Source organism: Lethenteron reissneri, chromosome 28 (genome assembly GCF_015708825.2).
Source record: "Lethenteron reissneri isolate LAM-NWPU_2019-01 chromosome 28, ASM1570882v1, whole genome shotgun sequence".
In the NCBI taxonomy this organism is placed as follows: Eukaryota; Metazoa; Chordata; class Hyperoartia; order Petromyzontiformes; family Petromyzontidae; genus Lethenteron; species Lethenteron reissneri.
The window spans coordinates 4,580,960-4,601,736 of NC_083806.1; the positions used below are offsets into that span (position 1 = coordinate 4,580,960).

Genomic DNA, 20,777 nt, shown 5'->3' on the forward strand with positions numbered 1-20,777 from the left:
AGTGTGTGTGTGGAGTGTGTGCAGTGTGTGTGTGCAGTGTGTGTGTGTATGGAGTGTGTGTGCAGTGTGTGTGTGTGTGCAGTGTGTGTGTGTGCAGTGTGTCTGTGTGCAGTGTGTGTGTATGTGAGTGTGTGCGTGTGTGTGCGTGTGCAGTGTGTGCGTGTGCAGTGTGCAGTGTGTGTGTGCAGTGTGTGTGTGTGCAGTGTGTGTGTGCAGTGTGTGTTTGTGTGTGTGCAGGGTGTGTAGTGTGTGCGTGTTTGTGTGTGTGTAAATATGTCGACTCAGCCACAACACGAGTACTTGGTGCGACGTGCAAACATCGCCATTGGGGAGACAAAGACGGCCGGGCGTGATTGTAACCACAACACCCCCCCCCCCGTACACGATTAGCGAGCATCTGTTCAGGCTGCCGCGGCACACGAGGTAGTGGCCGCCTTTGTCTCCCCACTGCTGATGTTGTACACACCTAACCGGGTACTAATTTAAGGCTAAGTCGACCTGCGGGAGGTGGGGGAGGGGAAGTCCGGGAGCGGTTCGGACGATCGTCACCGGTTTTGCCCGCAAGCACAGAAGCGATCTCGTGTCGTGCAGTGTGCTAACCACTGCGCCACCGCTCCCCCCACTGCATTTGTTCAGATACGAAATATTTGTGCGTGACTCTCCCAAAATCCGGGATGAGAACCCGGAATCATCAATTCCCCGACACTTTGCATCGCGGTAATGCACGGGGCCATTAGGGAGCGCGTGATGCCACCGCTAATGCGAAAATTAAGACCCTCCTAGAATTCACAATCCCGAGTAATGCAGCTCTCCCCTTCTCCCCGGGCACCCACGCGTCCGCCCACTCCCCCCCCGCCCCCCACTACTCAGCGACACAACCACCAACACCAGCATCATCATCCACACCACACGCACCGTCACCACAAACACAATCATCGTCATCCATAGCATACGCATCCACCATCAAAACTACAATCGTCATCCATAGCACACCACCACCACCACCCTAATAAACCATAGCACATGCACCACCACCACCACCACAATCATCATACACCCCACCCACACCACCGACATCGTCCTGTGCAGGTAATGGAGAGAGATTAGCGGAGTGACCAGAGACAGAGGGGGACAGGAAAACACAGAGAGACAAAGCCACAGAGACACAGAGACAGCCACGGAGACACAGAGACAAAGCCACAGAGACACAGAGACAGAAAGAGACACAGAGACACAGAAACACAGAGAGAGTGAGACACAGAGACACAGAGAGAGTGAGACACAGAGAGAGTGAGACACAGAGACACAGCCACAGAAACACAGAGACACAGAGAGAGTGAGACACAGAGACACAGAGAGAGTGAGACACAGAGAGAGTGAGACACAGAGACAAAGCCACAGAGACACAGAGAGAGTGAGACACAGAGACACAGAGAGAGTGAGACACAGAGACACAGAGAGAGTGAGACACAGAGACACAGAGAGAGTGAGACACAGAGAGAGTGAGACACAGAGACACAGAAACACAGAGAGAGTGAGACACAGAGACACAGAGAGAGTGAGACAGAGAGAGTGAGACACGGAGACACAGAGACAGAGAGAGACACACACACAACAAAGGTGTAGTAGCATCTCAACTTAACAGTTACATCAGAAACAACTCTCCTGCGTGTAGACCACAGCCCTGGTAGCGGCAATGCTGTTCGAGGGCTGTCGTGTGTGGTGGTATCGGGCAGTGTTGGTGGCGAATGAGTATATTTAGCGATTTATGTACTACGAAGAAGGACCCGTGCACGAAACGTCACCTATTATATATATCTTCTTGGTTCTTTCGGTAAAGTCACGTATAAGGGAAGTAATAAAATAATAAAAATAAAACATAATAAAATAATTCTCACGACGTTTCGGCCACGAAAGCTTTAAATCGAAACTATTATATTTAGTTTTCCTTCTGAGGCCACGGTGTTGTTATTGACCAGTTTGTTGTTGTTGTTGTTGACTGTGAATCTGCACCACTGCCAACGCAGCAGCAGTAGCAGCAATCACCCAATCCTCCCCGACTGGTTCAATCACAAGGGAATTGGTTCATTGCCGTCGGTGAGAGCCACTCGGACGAGTGAGGGTACAGCGGCCTCTAGCGGACACACGCGGGACTCAGCGCTCTGGCACGTGAAGCCCAAAGGGACCGTCCATAAATGACGTCACGCACCTGGGGGGGGGGGGGGGGTCAGACATTTGTGACGATGTGTGACGAGGAGGGGGGGGGTGAGAAATGTGACGTCACATCAAAATGCGCAACTTTAAATGAATATAGACAACACGTTCTACTTAATTAAATAGACTTTCAAATACATGTTCTCTCCTACAACATCAGAGTGCAGCGGCACATTAAATACGCACTACAATGACAATAGTTTAACGCGATTTGAAGCATGTTTTATTTTTTTTGGGGGGGGGGGGCAGAGCTTTGTGACGTCATATTTGAGGGGGGGGGGGGTCTGACTTTTTGTGACGCCGTGTGACGAAGGGGGGGGGGGTGAAAAATTGTCAAATCGCGTGACGTCATTTATGGACGGCCCCTAACCCCAAACTCACGCTAATTCTCCGCTCTCCTGCCGCGTGGGATGCAACCCAGAACCCATTCGTTGGGAGGATTTAATAGTGCCGGATTAGGGGCCGTCCATAAATGACGTCACGCGATTTTGGACGATTGTTAACCTCGTCACAAAAAGTCAGACCCCCCACCCCCCTCAAATATGACGTCATATTTAATGTGGCGCTGCACTCTGATGTTGTAGGAGAAAACATTTATTAAAAAGTCTAATTAATTAAGTAGAACGTGTTGTCTATATTTATTTAAAGTTGCGCATTTTGATGTGACGTCACATTTCTCACCCCCCCCCCCCTTCGTCACACATCGTCACAAATGTCTGACCTTCCCCCCCCCCCCCCACTAGGTGCGTGACGTCATTTATGGACGGCCCCTTAAGCTAGTGCGGGGCCTGTTGCATATGTTATGAAGGGAGCCTAAATAAAAACAACACATTAATATTAAAACACATTTTTAACTTGCACAGTAAAGTAACTGTATGTTTTCATTTGCTACACAGCCAGATACTACGACAAATCGCTAACCTTAAACACCCAGTCGTTCGTAAAAGTTGAAGGCGGTATAGTACTATAGTAATAGAGCAAGTGCAGAATCACTGAACCGGAATTTATAGCTTGAAAGCGTTTAGCGCGGGGCCCTTGGAAGTGCGGGGCCCGTAGTATTATGTAGCTACTTATGTAGCTACTTATATTATGTAGTTGCTACTTATATTATGTAGCTACTTATGTGGTAGCTACATATGTAGCTGCTTGTGCTACGAGGATAATGGGGAGAGGTTATGATTGAGATTGAACAGCGTTTGAAACGACAGCAAGACCCCCGTAAACGAGACGTATTGAGAGTCATTGTGGATTTCCCAGGTCAAAACAAAGGGCATTATTCTTACTCCTGCCTGCGTCTTACAAAGATCCCCCGTATAGCCTTTAACATACTGTTGGGGCAAGTGCTGTTAGCGAGCACCTATTAAGGCCGACACGGTACACGAGGGCAGTGCATGGCCAACACCACACCAGGTACTCATGAGGCTGAGTCGACCTAAGGGAGGCCCAGGACCGGTTCAGATAATCGTCACTGGGTGTTGGCCGTGGGGGGAAATCGAACTCGGGTCGCCAGGTTCATAGCGCAGCGCGCTAACCGCTACACCATCGCTCCAAAATACACAATATATAAAATTAGCAAACACACACAAACACACACTCGCTCGATACGACCAGAGCACGCACCCATTTATTACGGCGATCACGTGATTATGGATAGTACATCCGATCACACTATTGTTAATATAACAATACACAGGACGAGGCGAGGTATAGTGGGCGGGTGGATATGTGTGTGTGGGGGGGGTCATAAAGCCTTAGCGACGAGCGGAGCCGATTTCATAAAAAAAAAAACACGGAGAAGAGGTTGTTTAAGCGCAGGCCGACAGCTTCACATACGGTACTTATCTTCACAATACAGCATTTAAAGAGATTGTACTCCCTGGCGGCATATTGCGCGGACGTGGACACACACTGGAGGGATTAACGCGTGGGCGATAGCAGCCAAGACGATATATGATTCATAACGATCTGCATTCTATTGATCTGCGAAGCGGCGGAATGTCGCGTACCTTGGACAGCACTTATTTGAGTAACTTAACACCACTTCCATGGACAAAGACCCCCCCCACTCCCTGTATAGACGTACAGACTTGCCGGAGCAAGTGCCGTTGACGAACACATTGTGACACCTAACAAAGACAAAGGTCCCCCGTATAGCCGCGCAGACTGATGGGGCAAGTGCTGTCTTAGCGAGTAACCTACCGAAGCCGGGCCGCCTATCTCCCCAGTTCTGATGTTTTACATACACACACACTTATTTAAGGTCGACCCGACCTAGGGGAGACCCAGGACCGGTGCATATATTCACCGTTAGTGAAAAAAAAGGCGGACATACCCACGCTTTACCCCACCACGCGACACCCAACTTGTGGTGTTCCCCATCTACACTGCTGGGCGGACAGAGGCCGGCAAGTTGGGGGTGGATTTAAGAAACGTGGCGACCCGTTCAAGTGCCGCGCCGAGAGATCGAATCGGCGGCCTTTGGGGTTGCAAGTCGCGACACGTTGCTACCGTCAATTAGCCACGACAGAAGAAGTTGTTGTTGTTGATGTTCCTCTTACACTGGGAGCTACTCGCCACTACAAACTCTTAACCGCTGCAAACACGCCGAGAGGCTGCCTGCTGTCGTCCTCATCGTCTGCGACACGTGAGACAATGCGTAACAGGTGTTACAGGCTGCCGCGGGGGGCGACTGTACGGGCGGCACAGGGTGGGGGGAGGTGGGCATCGCGGAAACATCGATCGCGTCCACCTTTGCCAAACTACTCCACCACCAACCCGTGCACTGACCGGCGTGGTGGTGAAATATGGTTCGCCCACTCCCCTCCACCGTCCCACTTTTGTGTGTGGGGGGGGGGTCCTCATCCAGCAGTGGATTTACAAAGGGCAGGAGAGTTTGTTTATATTATTCTGTGGTTCACGCCACCCTCCCCTTCCCCTCCCAAATTCTAATTGCGTGAGAAGTCGCAGTAAGCAGTCAATCACCACCGCTCCCCCCACTTCCCGTGTTCAGAGAATAAACCGCGGAAGCAGCTATCACAAAACTGCTTCTGAGAGCCATTCGGAGTGACCTCTCTCATCCACGCACTGGAGGGATGCTGCATTGTCCCGCGTGACAAGAGATAAATGTTCCCTTGCCTGACACTCAAATTGAGATATGTTGTGTAACATTCTCATCCGCCATGGATGTTTTTGTTTTCATGTTTCAAGTGGAAATCAGATTTTAAACAAGATGGCTTTTCTAGTTTCGCATTCTTTGGTTACCCGGGCCTACACACCATCAACTCGCCTCCCTTGAGAATCTGGTTTCAATCGAGGATGGCTGAAAAGACTGGGATCGAACCCAGGGGTCTCAATGGTGCCGGGCTCAGCGCCTCTGACTGCTGTGATCTATTGCACGTAGTGACGGTCACAACCTGCCAACCACCAATCCCCCCACCCCTCCTCAATGTACATTGAACCTCTTTCGCACCGTACGTAGCCAACCGTTACAAGGGTACGATTAATCGATGAGGACAAGTCATCGTTTGTCACACCAACGAATGCACTCGTTAAACTTGCATGCAACCTCCATTGCCGAGCAGTGGCCAGGAATCTCGAGTGATAGTCGTCAACGCACCAAAATGAAAACAGAAGATGACGTCTTGATAAAAGGGGGGGGGGGGCATCAGAGACCACAGAGGCGTTCTACTCCACGGAGGTCTCTTACCCCCCGGTATCTAAAACCAGACTGGGCGGCGCGAGCATTGCAAAAAAATAAACAAAATAACAAAACATGAAAGTAAAGATACGATAAAACTTTATATATATAATTTATGACAAGTCCTAAAACAACGGCGACGACAATGTTTAAATCAGCAAATAAAACATGAGATCTCTCCCCCCTCCACCGCCCAACCTCTGCATTTACAACGAAACAGCGACAATTGATGGGGGGGTGTGGGGGTGTGGGGGTAGGGGGGCTGTGGGGGTAGGGGGGGGCTCCAAGCGTGGACTCCTGGGACCACCCGGTGGGTGAAATCTTCGCCTTCATCTTCTTCCTCCGTATGGCTGACGATGTTGATGCAGCGCAACAACATCAATTTCACATTCGAGCCGGCGAAGCCAGATAGTCAAGAGCGGCAGCGGAGATGTCTCGCCGCGATTCCTCCTTCGTATTTGCGGATCGCGGCATTGCGGTGTTGCGAGTTCTCTGTCCTGGATGACCAGAGCCGCACACTGCTGGAGGGATTTTAAGTTTCCATTACTTGTGCGTCCGCATCTACTGCCATGGTTAGTGCGGTGGATGCGGTTTAGGGCGGACCAGGAGCTTCGTGGAAGGTCAAGGCCAGGGAAATGAGAAGACAAGAATACACGACTGTGGCACCACCGAAACCTTCCGACTTAATACTCCATGGGTGGAGGTGGCATTACGGAGGGCAAGGGGTGGCACAGAGTAATTGGCTGCGACTGCGATGATGATACGCCACTTCGTTGAGCTATCATTTGTGGCCAGGTCGCTTCTGAAAGAGCTATATAGCTCAGTGGGCCTTACCTGGTAAGATAAAAAAAAAAACATTTTTAAGGCCCCCACAGTCCGAATTCCAGCCCCCTCCCCCTCACCCAAAATATTAATATATAATAAAAACCACTTTGAACAGGGATTGTAAGCCTCGCTTGATACTTGAGAGCCAAGCAGCAGGCACGTGCCTGGTGCATGCTGGGTATCTCCTGGTTCTCGGGGGGCTGCTCTCCACGCGAAGCCAGAATGTCGCCAACGGAAGTGACGCTGTACGTCCACAATGTAGCAGGGACCCTCCTCACGACACTGAAGAGTCTCAAGAGACCGTTTCTAAATGTGCAGGGGAAAAGAACCGGAGGCCCCAGAGAAAAATCCGCACACCGCACTACCACGGCGAGAGAGAACTCCAAATATACAGCAGGCGTCACAGGGGTCGGGATCGAACCCACGCGCGACCTCCTGCATACCAGGCGAGGTAGTTCACATCTCGCCACCGTGCCAATTGCTGGCCTGCATCTTTACCTAAACATTTACAGCAGAGTTTTAGTGATACTATATACACAATTTGGTTCCCGCCCCCACCCCCCCATCTATATATATTAAAAAAAAATCTCCCTGTGTGATTGTGACAGCCACGACTCGTATTGGTCCACAGCCTGCCCCGGGTACTGTAGCTAGCATGCCATGTGACGTTCAGTCTCTCATCGCTCACAGGCGAGGGGTGGTGGGGGGGGGGGTTTGAGAATCGCTCCTCCTGACGTTCAACAACATTTACAACTTTTCTACAAAGGGGTGTGGACCAATCAACTTCAAGGACAATGCATACATTATCAGAGCTATGTTTTTTGTTTGCATTATGACTGCAGGTATTGTGGTCTATGCAAACATGACTCCTTCTAAAAAAAGGTGTCAGTTTTGTTGCCAGATAGAAGGGTAAAACAACGATTATCATATTTTTTACTGGCAAATGAGGTTCCAATAGGGATTCAATCGTTGGGTATTTTTGTGAATGTTGTCTAAAGTGTCTCTCCGGCTAAGCCCCCCCCCCCACACCCCGCCAGGGTGAGCGAGCGAGCAAGTGGAGAGTAGCGAGGTAGTCCGGGTGTGTGCGCGAGCATCGACTGGGCTGGGGCCAAGCATGTGGAACAATGAACGAATCGATCCGTGTGTAACTGCCTTGTACCCGAGTCCAAACCACTGCCCACTGGTCCAATGGTTAGTTATCCTCAAACCACCCGAATGTGGAATCGTAGTTGTTGCACCGCATCTACATCGGCCATACGAAAGAAGATGAGGAAGTTATCCTCTTAACATTTAGCGGCCCGAAGGTAACTGCCGAAAGTTTATATAAAACATTAGACCAGTCGGCGGCGGCAGCCTGCACGGTACATTGAGTAACGATGCAATCGACTTTCAGCTCACGAAACACGCATCCAATCGCGTGGGGGTAACAGCCTCGGGGTTTTTCATTGTTCGCTGCCCCGTCCATAATGTTTAAAATAATAAAAATGAAACTTGAAATGCGCGCAGTATTTCACAGACGCCGCATGTAACCCTTGAGGTGTGGAGCCAGGCGGAATAATTGTGGAGTGGTTAAGAAATAGGGCTGGGGGGAGGAAGGTCTTTTGAGTGTCTCTTTAAAGTTGGGGGTAGATATTGAAACGTTGCTCCGAATGTGGCGCTCCTACCACCCCAATGGGGGGGGGGGGGGTCATGCACGGCAGAGGGCAGTGCAGCGGTTAGTGGCTGTGTCACTGTGTGACTGACCGCTGTGTGACTGCACACGCCACTGCCGACAGATAGCGCCTCTTTGCGACTGACCGGCGCTCCGCTTTAATTGCCGACTTCTACGCTGACCCCCCCCACCCCCCACCGGCTCTTCAAGCCCCACTGACAAGTGTAGTGAAGTATGGTCACGTGCCCCTGTGACCGTTTGTATATAAAATCAACGATTTTGGGGGTGACACACAAGATGTTGGCCTGCGTGCGTGTTGGTATGCGGTCGGTGTTATTCTGTGTGTGTGTATGCGTGGGTGGGCAGATATGTAGAACTCTAACCACACCAGGCACAGGTTTTTGGTACGGTAAACCCCCTCAATAACCCGCACGGTGTCTGGAGGCCCTCATCCAGAAGTAGATCGACAAAAGGGCTGTACACGTGTTAAGACGTACCACGCAAGCTCCCAGGTAAGCCGAGTTGCGCGCTAGGAGCTCGCTTGCAACATGAGCGCTCCACCGCCCTGCACAACAGCTCATGATTACAACCACAGCATCAACCGTACGTGTAAATGTTCAACCGTATGCCTGAACTTCTTTCGCACCGTACGTAGCCATCGGAGGTGCGGGAGGACAACAAACCAAAACCACCAATGTTTAACCGCACAGCGGGCCCACCCACACCACACGCACCACCGCCTATTCAACTTCCCCCGAACAGGCGTTCAGAGTTGACTCTCCTTTCTTTTTGGTAAAGTTTAGATTTGGCCTAAAAAATTAAAAACACACACACGCAGCCGCAGCTCTTATCTTGTAGCCACGCAAACCAGGCTGCGTTGATTATTTGAATTCGTTAAAACGTAGGGGCTGTGACGAAAAACACATCTGACAACCTGGCGTTTCGATTCCTGGACCCAGATAACGACGGCCTCTCTTGAGATTGTCTCGGTCTGTACGAGAGCACCGGGTTCAGTGTGTAAACAATAGACATTGGGGGGGAAGCCTGTTGCAGAGCAGTGCGGGACACGCAGCCCAGGTAGGTGTCATACCTACCTCGGGGGCCTTACATGGTAAAATAATAATAGTTTAATAGTTGTGTACACAGGACAGATAATGACCGTATTCTCTGGATTGTAAGGCACACAAACTCCCTCCGCCTCCACATCCCTGTATATTAAAGCAAAGTTGGGGGTAGCTGTGTGTGTTTGTGCTCGAGACCAGATTTGTAGAACTTTATTGCCAATGGGCAGAAGTTTGAGGGGCCGTCTTACTTTCTGAAGCGTCTTATGTGCGTATGCTGAACTTCTTTCGCACCGTACGTAGCAAAGGGTGCTTATAATCTGGAGAATACGGTCTTAAGTAATTGTTTTTCTTTTGGGCTGCGCTTTCTTAAAAACTAAAAATGTCCCATGGTAGACTCAAGATAATTAGAGCTGGGCCCGCCGACTCAGTCGATGAATCCACTAACAGTTATAATCGGCTGGTTTTTTCGACCCAGAAATTTGGCCCCCGAAGGTGGGAAACACCCCCCCCCGTCCCCCACTGACTCGCCACGACCCGGCTGACTACGGCCACTGAGCCTCCCGTCCAGCGGCACATGTCGGGGTGGGGGAGGGTGGGGGCGAAGGTCAAAGTTGAGACTTTTTTCCCAAACCCCCCCCCCCTGATAAATATTTCTTGGCGCTATTCGATTGAGTCGCGTGAATAACCGAACCGTCAGATTCGGTCACCGTAATCGAGCACTCGAATAAAATCTTCGAGCCGACCCCCAGCGTTGACCCCCGGAACGCGGAGGGGGTCTGGGTTGGCGATGGCCACGGGGGCAAGGGGGGCGGTCAGTACCCCTGCAGCTCTGGCAGGTTGCGGTAAAGCTCCAGGGCTCCGGGGTTCGACAACGAACCGAGCTGCACCACCTCCTGGCCGGCGATGACCTGCTTCACCGCCACCTCCACCTTCTTGCCGTTGATGGTGTACTGCACGAGGAGAGACGGAGAGGGGTAGGGAGAGAGAGGGTAAAGAGAGCAGGAGAGCACGTACATACTCACATCATCACCATCACTATCAGCAGCAGCAGCAGTGATATATATTTTTGTTATTTTTATTGTACGCTCGGCACAAGTGCCGTGGTGTTTCGATTTAAAGCTTTTGTGACTGCAGGGATTCATCTTCTTGGTTCTTTCGGTAAAGTCACGTAGAAGGGAAGTAATATTATGTTTTATTTTTATTATTTTACTACTTCCCTTCTACGTGACTTTACCGAAAGAACCAAGAAGAACAATGAAGCTCTTTTTCACAGATGTCCACTCGGGGTTGGTGAGAACGTTACAACAACAAACGACACGCGAGGTGCTAGCTAACAGCACTCGCCCCACCCAGCAGTCTGTTGAAGGCTATACGGAGTGGCGGGGGAACCGTTGATGTTTTGTGCGTGTGGTGGTTACCGGGATGTCCTTGGTCTCCAGGATGAGTGCCGGCACGTGGCGCGCCGACAGCGCCGTGCGGATGGCGCCACGGAGCCGCTTGTCCAGCTCCTGCGTGAGGCCGCGGCCCGGCACCATCTTGAGGAAGAGCACGACGCGCTCGTCGCCGTCGCTGCCGTACTGCGGCACGCACACGCTGTCCTCCACCTCCTCAAACGCCTCCACTGCCGCGGCAAAGGGAGCACGGCAAACGAGCACAGCCACCGCGCAAGGTCAGCATCGCCCATCGCCGCGTCCGCCGTTCGCGGTTCGTCGAAATCACCGCCGTCATCGTACCGCCATTGCCCGTCACCGCCACCATCGTCATAATCAATCGTCGGCGCCATTACTACGGTCACCGTCGTCAAGATCATCACAGTCATCACCGCTATTACCGTCGCCACTGTCATCATCACCATCATCAATTGACACCGCTATCACAACCATCACTGTTATCACTGCCGTCACAACCATCTGCATCATCACTATAATCGTCGTCGTCATCATCGTGATCTTTTCGATTTAAAGCTTTCGTGACTGCAGGGATTCATCTTCTTGGTCCATTTGGTAAAGTCACGTAGAAGGAAAATAATAAAATAATAAAACATAATAAAATAATTCTCACGACGTTTCGGCCACAACGCAAGCAGCTGTCTTCAGGTGGAGAACAGGTCTGTCGAGAAGACAGCGTCTGAAGCTCTGCCTTCTCTGCCTTCTCGACAGACCTGTTCTTCATCTGGGGACGGCTGCTTGCGTTGTGGCCGAAACGTCGTGAGAATTATTTTATTATGTTTTATTTTTATTATTTTATTATTTTCCTTCTACGTGACTTTACCGAAAGAACCAAGAAGATCACCATCGTCGTCGTCAATGCCACCAGCGTCATCGCCGTCGTCGCGGCTCTCCTGTGGGTTGCGTTGCCGCTCCTCCAGACGGCCCGTCAAGTGACGGAGTAGCGCGACGTGGGGGGATACCGGGCGTGCAACCAGCAAGCGGGCAAGCGACCCGCACGTGGGCGCGCCAGAAGTGCGGGGTGCGGAGCGAGCGGCGTGTCACCAACCTATGTTGTAGATCTCCGAGCTTCCAAAGCGAACTCCGTTTGGGTTCAGGGTCCCGTCACTGGGAGAAAACAAAAACAGCGCCGTCGATGATGAACGCACAGCCCCGCAGAATGCTCCACGCTCTACTCTCCCCTCCACGCACTCTCCTACCTCTACCCTCTTCTTGGTTCTTTCGGTAAAGTCACGTAAAATGGAAATAATAAAATAATAAAAATAAACATAATAAAATAATTCTCACGACGTTTCGGCCACAACGCAAGCAGCCGTCCTCAGGTGAAGAACAGGTCTGTCGGAAAGACAGCATCTGAATGAACACCACCAGGCTTGGCAGCCAATCAACACCATCAGGCTTGGCAGCCAAGCCTGGTGGTGTTCATTCAGACGCTGTCTTTCCGAAAGACCTGTTCTTCACCTGAGGGCGGCTGCTTGCGTTGTGGCCGAAACGTCGTGAGAATTATTTAATTATGTTTTATTTTTATTATTTCCATTCTACGTGACTTTACCGAAAAAACCAAGAAGATGAATCCTTGCAGACACGAAAGCTTTAAATCGATACCTCTACCCTCTTAACGAAACGAGGGGGGGGGGGCAGAGTGCCCCTCTCCCCCCCCGCGCGCCGTGTGTGCTCTCTCACCTTCGGCCAAGCATGATGATGCCCCCCGTCTTGGGGTTGATCTTGCAGTAGTCTCCATGGGCCCAGATCCCTGCACAGGGAACACCACATCAACGTCGTCATCAGCCATGCCTGATCCGCTGCTGGATGACGGCCTCCCCGAGCCGTTGCCATCTCTCACAGTCTTGCGACGCTACATTTTGTTCTTTGCCTCCAATGATATTTCTTTGTAGAACTAACGAGAGTGTGATTTTAACAGATCCTATGACGGAGTGGGGTGGGGAGCGGTGGTGCAGCGGTTAGCGCACTGCGCGGAGAACCCGGCGATATCAGTGGCGAGTGATGTCTGAACTGGTCCTGGGCCCCCTCTTCATGAACCCGCACTGACCAGCATGGTGAAGTATGGTCAAACCCCCCCTCAACCCCCCACGACTGATACGGCATGTGGAGGCCTTCATCTAACACTGGACTAAGGGTTCTACGCTATTATTCAAATATAATAATACGGGAAAATACATATCTTTATATATAATGGAGTTATGACCAGTACTGTCATATAGTGCACACATCTTTCTGCACCGAGGAAGGAACAGAGAAGAGAGAGGTTTAAACGACAGAAATGAGAATGCTGGGAATATCTCTATGAGAAAGGAGGAGGAATGATGAAGTTAGAGCCTTGGGTTATTAAGATATTTCCCTGAGAAGGTAACGGACATTAGACCGATATGGTCTGAGACAAAGGTGATGCATTTAGAAGGGCTATTGAGACCTATAGACTCGCAGAGGAAGCCACAGACTCACAGAGACCGATCGACTCAGATAGAAACCAAAAGACTCGCACATAAACTCATAGACTCGCAAAGACTCGCACAGACACCTATAGACTCACACAGAGACCACCCGTAGATGAGAGGGGCCATGGAGATGCCACCGGTGCAGGGCACACGGAGGGGAAGGGAGACGAGGGTGAGGTGGGGAGGATGCGGTGGAGCGAGGTATGAGGACGGTGGATGTGACCGCAGAAGAGACACGGAATGGAAGCTCACAGAGAGAGAAAACCCGAGCAGCCGACCCTGATTTTTGGCTTCAAAACACTAAAACCATCGTTATAATCACGAGGAAGGGGAGGGGGCGGGTTGCAGAAGTCGCAAACGGGTTTTGATTCCTTACCCGTACCCGGTCGCACCAGGGTCGCAAATGGGTACCCGGGTACCCGTTCCCTACCCGTACCCGTACCCTACCCGAAATGAGTGACAAACGGTTACTCACCAGTGACTCACGGCCTACCCGTACCTGTACCCGGCCGCACCAGGGTCGCAAACGGCTACCCGTACCCGGCCGGGTGCGGGTACGGGTACGGGTAGCCGGGTATCGGGTAGGGTACGGGTATCGGGTACCCGGTTGCGACCTCTGGCGGGGTGGCAGGTGTTTGGTAATTCCCAGCACGGCTGGAACATCTGTGTGTGCTGCGCTCCTGGGGCACGGTGTTTCAGTGTCGCCGCTCCACGCCGCGCGGTTGGGGCGAACACCGGTCGCCAGGGCTCCTCACCGGGGAATTTGGCGAAGTAGGCCTTGTGGTACTTCTTGTTGTCCGGGTCGTTCCAGAAGTGCGTGGGCTGGCACGGGATGGGCTTGGTGCACACCAGCTCGCCGCTCTGCCCAAACACCTGCTCGCCTGCCGACACAAAACGAGGACCCACAACGCGATCCGTCAACCCCGCAGCGCACGAGTGGGTCGGGCGATGGCAGTACAGCAGTAGATTGTTGAATCTATCTGCGTGGAGTTTTTGAATGTCGCTCCCTCGTGTGTACGGTGTGCTGGTTTTTTCTCCGGGTTCTCTGTATGCCTCCCGCACGAAGACAAATGCTCAGGAATGGGATCGAACCCGGAGCATCCACGCGTGTGGCAGGACCCTCCACAGAACGAGTCTTGAGACTCAAGTGAGGTTTGTCTTCGAGTTGTGCGCCTTTTGGCGTCATCTGGTCCAACCCATGTGAGACTAGGCTCTAAGGAAAGCTGTCTCGGGTGTGGACCAATCAACTTCAAGGACAGTGCATACATTATCAGAGTTATGTTTTTTGTTTGCATTATGACTGCAGGTATTGTGGTCTATGCAAACATGACTCCTTGTAAAAAAAGGTGTCAGTTTTGTTGCCAGATAGAAGGGTAAAAAAAATGTATCAAGTGAGGTTGTTATTTTTTTTTATCCTGGGTACATACGGGGGTAGAACTGTCGTTGATATTTGTGGCACCACTTATGAGACGTCATCACATTTCGACTCGACGAATTGGAACTCTGGAATATTTTCACCGGAAACCACCGCGACATGGGCGCTCCAAAGCGCCAGCCGTTTCGCGAAGCGCAAATGGGGCCCTTTTCGATTTAAAGCTTTCGTGACTGCAGGGATTCATCTTCTTGGTTCTTTCGGTAAAGTCACGTAGAAGGAAAATAATAAAATAATAAAAATAAAACATAATAAAATTTTGATTTAAAGCTTTCGTGACTGCAGGGATTCATCTTCTTGGTTCTTTCGGTAAAGTCACGTAGAAGGGAAGTAATACAATAATAAAAAAATAAAACATAATACAATAATTCTCACAATTCGATTTAAAGCTTTCGTGACTGCAGGGATTCATCTTCTCGGTTCTTTCGGTAAAGTCACGTAGAAGGGAAATAATAAAATAATAAAAAGAAAACATAATAAAATTTCGATTTAAAGCTTTCGTGACTGCAGAGATTCATCTTCTTGGTTCTTTCGGTAAAGTCACGTAGAAGGGAAATAATAAAATAATAAAAAGAAAACATAATAATCACGTAGAAGGGAAATAATAAAATAATAAAAACAAATCACTAAAATTATATTATTATGTTTTATTTTTATTATTTTATTATTTCCCTTCTACGTGACTTTACCGAAAGAACCAAGAAGGGGCCTGTGAAGTTATCCTGACAGCTTGCAGTCGGGGCCCTTACATATTCAGACGAGATTTTCAGACTAGATTTACAATTCCAGAAGGGTTTCAATTCACAAGTGCCTTACGTCGGAAGCGTTTATAACTTTTTTTTCATGCTTTAGAAATAATTTCGCTTCCGAGTCGAGCAGTAATTTGTTTAGGAAAGCACTCTGCCGGCGATATTTTGTTTCCCGTTCGCTGCCCAAACCTCACGTGGAACTTCAGAGAGACCGACAGCTGAACGCTCCCAGTGGAGACGTTTCATCTCGGAGTAAACATCGCAAAACTAACCCCGACCCGCATGAAACCCACAACGCAATGACATCATATCGCTGATTAATGATTTTCTTTAGTTTGCTAGGAGTTAAAACTGATTACGGTCAAGGTCTCTTCACGTTGCACCGTGTGTTGCTGATGTTCAGCGTGGTGCCTGACAGCGTCGTTCAACAATGGTGTCCAACGTTTCGCTCCACGATAGAACAGAGGGAGAAACCAGCTGCTCAACTGAGTCGATACGCCATGAGGACGTGGTGTCACCATGTCGCCCAAGCCCGTCGCCACCCGTTCACCGCGCTCGTCCCGCGTGACGTCAGCGGTCACGGCTCGGCTTTTGCAGCGGAAAAGAAAAACCACCCAGGAGTCCGGCCGAACCGGCCGGACTCGGCACGGCTTCATCGAACGCGGTGGAGGCGGTGCAGAAAAAGACGCCGGGCCTCACCTTGCTCGTTCCAGCTCTGCACGGGCATGCCGAGGTGGCACGCCTGGATTTCCCCACGGTGCACGGGGAGCGTCACGTTCTGCCCCATGAAGCACGAGATGATGTCGGTGCCTCCTGCGCATGGCGAGAGAGAGAGACGCGCGTCACGCGATGGTACGGTAGGGTACGGCGCCCCCTCCGTGCGGCGGCAAACGTTGTTGGTGTTACGAGCCGTGGTGAAGGCGCGCTACGTTACAAACGCTCGCCAGCTCTGCTGCTGGTGGAAGGGTCTCTTGAGAGCCCCCTACAGAGGGCATCTGTGGCCTACGCTTCCACGCTGGCCAACGTAGCTCGAGTAGCAGCGGCATCCCCGAATAAAAAAAATACGTATTTGGTCAGATTAGGTGACCCAGCCTGAAAATCAATTGTCAAAACAGGACTCACATTCGATTTTTTGAGAAAATGGCCCTTCGTCAGAGCACGCAAATAGAGAGGCCAGTAGAGCGAGGGAGAGAGAGTAGAAAACAAAGAGTTGGAGACTGCACTTAGCACCCACGGGGCCTGATGAGAATTAGAAAAAATCTAACTGCGATTCAAAATGTTGGCTACGAGAGCCTACGAGCCGAACGAGCACGTGCGCACGTACAATGGTGGTGCGCTGCGGTGTGGGGGGCAGGGGCGGGGGGCTGGTGACACTCACCAGAGATGGAGCCGAGCAGCACGTCCCGCTTGATGTGCGTGTAGACGTAGTCATAGCTCTGCGGTTTGAGCGGCGAGCCCGTCGACAGGATGGTGTGCAGGCTCGCCAGGCTGTGCGTCTCCGCTGGTGGATGGCAACGATGTTGGCGATCAGTAACGGGCGGTAGGGTGCCGCCGGCGCGGTGCTAACGCTCGCATCTCGAAGTAAAGAAAGGGCTGAGTTCCATTCCTGACTCAGGGTTACTTTCCGCGAGGAGTTTTTTTTTTATGTTCTGGCCCTCTTTCAGGGTCCAGGCTTTGCCGAACTGGAAAAATGACACTGCAAAAGATGCTCAATTGGGATCGTACACGGCAAACGTTGACTCTCAAACTAAGGAAATCCACGTCGTGACCTAGATTTTTATGAAAATAACGATGATTTTACGTTTGACGGAGCGCCCTTTACAACGACGCACTGCAGAGTGCTTTAGACGAGATGAGAAATTTACATCGCATCTCTTTTAAAACATTGAAAAGGGCACCCTCCCCAGTGGCAGCAGTGCCCTGTCCTGGCATTAGCATTCGTCTGCCAGTAAGTGGGCAACCATTGCTTCTCCGTGCAATCCCAATCGAGTCATTCGTGGTGACACATTTGTCGAGATGGTGACCGCGGCACACGATGGCCTACTCGCTCTGAATGTCACCGGGGAATCGTTATCGCCGGCTGCCAAACAGACTTCACGTCGCAATATTTACGCGTCAATACACAACCTAAGCATTAACCAGGGCGGGCTGCCGGATTCGATCCGCGGAGCTCCGCAGCAAGCGTTGAACGCGCTGTGGCTGGGCCCCACCGCGCCACACCCCACACTCGCTCCGCTTTTACCGACCGACACAGAAAGTTGCGTCACAAACTGGGCGCCCGATAACGACGGCCGCGACCCCGACCCATGCCGACGATTTTGAATGCAAAACGGCGACACGCCGGACCGTCCGGGACTCGACAAGAGACTCGTAAATATTTATTAAAAAATCCAATTAACCGCGTGGCTTGCATTAACGGCGCCCCCGCGCTATCTTGCGCATAAATCACCATGGAAAGGACTTAAAAGTCAGCGCCGTGAATTAGCAATGACTGCAGCATGCTCGCACGAATGCACGCATGCGCAGGAACACGGACACAGAGGAACTGCCAAGAAAATGATATCCCCTCTGTATAATGCAAATACATGGACGGTAATCACAGACGTGCTTTGTTGCAGATTGCCGACTCAATTTAATCGTAAACCAATTTAACAACCGCCGAGGTGTCCAGGATGAGATATGTGCAATTCAAGAAGATGAACATTACACAAATGTAAATCACTTTGTATCTAAAAACGGAATCGGAAGCTATTTTTTTTTTTGTGCGACGACCATTGTTTCTGCGGCGATCGGTGATGGTGCAAAAATTGGACATTACGGCTCAGGGATCAAAAGGGCTTACGTAGTTCCGGGAGAATGTGCAAAGTTTAAAGATGTCACGGGGGGCGGTGGCGGGGGGGGCGGTAGCGGGGGGGGGGGGGTGGGCGGTGGTGGGGAGTGGTGGGAGGACGGAGGGAGGCGGCTTACCAGGCTTGAGACCTTTGTCCTCTAGAAGTGACAGCAGCTTGGCACCTGTGCCAAAAATGGTGATCCTGTTCCAGAAACCAAAATACAACACACACACACCCACGCGCGACACACGTGTGTGTTTTCCATCACAAGCACAGAACAAACAGCACGCGCGCATAACCTAACAATGCGGCCGAGGGTGGGGGGGTCATGCAGCTCGTCAAACATAATCCTCTTAATATCCCGCTCGCTGTTTTTATTCCTTCTGCTCGTGGCTATTAATGGCAACCGGACGGACGCAAGCCGCTAATGTGGTCATTTGGCAAACAGACATTCTAAATGCGTAAAGCGTACAGAGAGGCGGCGCAGCGTTAGTGCCTGCTGCGACTGTGGACGGGGGCGTTCCGAGTTGGATTCCCGGCTGGGGAGAAGTGATATCGGAACCGACCCTAAGAACTCTGCTACCGATACCGTCTGGTCAGCTGGCTAGCGAGCAGCATTTGGTTTAACAAGCCTGCCAGCTACTGAGACCCAAGCAGGTTGAAACCGGTCCACAGCTTGCTTGCTTGCTTATATAATTCTGGATACTATTTGCTCTCAGAGAGCCGACAGGCTGGTGGATTAGTACGGTGAATGTCATTTGGATTCACATCGCGAGTGCCAATGCTCACCCCAGCTTGTCGATGAGGTCGAAGAGGATGGTGGGCGTGGGGATGAGAGGCGAGCCGTCGTACAGAACCACGCTGGCTCCCACCGCCAGCGACGTCACCAGCCAGTTCCACATCATCCACCCCGCCTGGGAATAAGTAATGCACACTCGCACGCTCAACATGTGCGTTTTCTTCTAGATTTGAAGCTTTCGTGACTGCAAGGATTCATATTCTTAGGTTTTTTCGGTAAAGTTACGTAGGTAAAAAATTAAAATTAATAAAAGTAAAATAAAAATAAAAAATAAAAATCACGACGTTTCGGAGGCAACACAAGCTTCCGTCTTCAGGTGGGGCTGTGACGGTTCCACCTGAAGACGGAAGCTTGTGTTGCCTCCGAAACGTCGTGATTTTTTATTTTTTTTATTTTACTTTTATTAATTTAAATTTTTTACCTACGTGACTTTACCGAAAAAACCTAAGAACATGCGCGTTTTCGCCGGCCAGTGTTATGGAATTCCTAATAGATTTTTGGATTATGCCGCGTAATGTAATGATCTGGATAAATATTTGTCGTGAAGACCCTCTATCGCCCAAAACAGCCAAACAATTAAACTGTCACGTGGCGTACAAGCATTTTACGTGCAAATTATTAATGTTCCAGCTCACACCAAAGTTGGCAATTGGATACGCTATCTCACACATATGGTACAAACTAACGCGTACACGCATGCACGCACATCGGGCAACAAAAATGACAAACCTTACTGGCTGTGTCGGGTGGTGGAGGGTTACAATACATTTTTTATTACGCAATCTAACCCAAAAACCTTCATTATGAACACAAACGCATTTGCACGCACGCACGCACACGGCACTCCAGACCGACACGTCACACAAAGACACCCCATCGACATTCGCACTCGCGCCCCACCCTCCTCCCGTCCCTACAGCCCCTCCTAAGTGGAGCCCCACCATCAATTGGTCACGTCGGCAGATGGCACTCCAGATTGCCACACTGGTGTGTGTGTGTGTGGGCGAGGTGCGTGGTGGGGGAGAATGGGGGAGGTGGGGAGCTCACCGTGGTGTAGTAGATGATGGTGTCATCACTGGACATGTCCCCGGCCAGCATGTGCTCCTGCAGGTGCTTGATGAGCGTTCCCTGCGTGATGGCAAGCTCGTTAGCGCCAGGCCATAACGCGCTCGTTAGCGCGTGGGTGCCAGGCCGTCATCCGGTGGCACCTGAGGCCGGACAGCTGTGCGCTGCCACCTCTGATGATCGGCGCCGACAATATAAACACCATGAACTGTGTTCGATTTAAAGCTTTCGTGACTGCAGGGATTCATCTTCTTGGTTCTTTCGGTAAAGTCACGTAGAAGGAAAATAATAAAATAATAAAAATAAAACATAATTAAATAATTCTCACGACGTTTCGGCCACAACGCAAGCAGCCGTCTTCAGGTGGAGAACAGGTCTGTCAGACTCTGCCTTCTCGACAGACCTGTTCTCCACCTGAAGACGGCTGCTTGCGTTGTGGCCGAAACGTCATGAGAATTATTGTATTATGTTTTATTTTTATTATTTTATTATTTTCCTTCTACGTGACTTTACCGAAAGAACCAAGAATATGAACCACGAATTGTG

The 20,777-nt window shown here is 50.8% G+C and overlaps 1 protein-coding gene across 1 annotated transcript in view; it reads right to left on the reverse strand.

Moving 5' to 3' along the window:
- Window positions 1–3,812: 3,812 nt before the first annotated feature.
- The window catches only part of AACS (acetoacetyl-CoA synthetase), a 38,302-nt gene continuing 21,337 nt past the window's right edge, over window positions 3,813–20,777 (reverse strand). The window contains exons 10-19 of the mRNA XM_061561876.1: window positions 20,214–20,294; window positions 19,157–19,281; window positions 18,504–18,568; window positions 16,915–17,037; window positions 16,236–16,349; window positions 14,111–14,236; window positions 12,583–12,652; window positions 11,948–12,006; window positions 10,870–11,072; window positions 3,813–10,401 (exon numbers count right to left, since the gene is read on the reverse strand). Of these exons, the coding sequence (XP_061417860.1) occupies window positions 10,264–10,401; window positions 10,870–11,072; window positions 11,948–12,006; window positions 12,583–12,652; window positions 14,111–14,236; window positions 16,236–16,349; window positions 16,915–17,037; window positions 18,504–18,568; window positions 19,157–19,281; window positions 20,214–20,294 (1,104 nt within the window). The 3' untranslated portion in view covers window positions 3,813–10,263. The remainder of the gene's footprint in view (window positions 10,402–10,869; window positions 11,073–11,947; window positions 12,007–12,582; window positions 12,653–14,110; window positions 14,237–16,235; window positions 16,350–16,914; window positions 17,038–18,503; window positions 18,569–19,156; window positions 19,282–20,213; window positions 20,295–20,777) is intronic.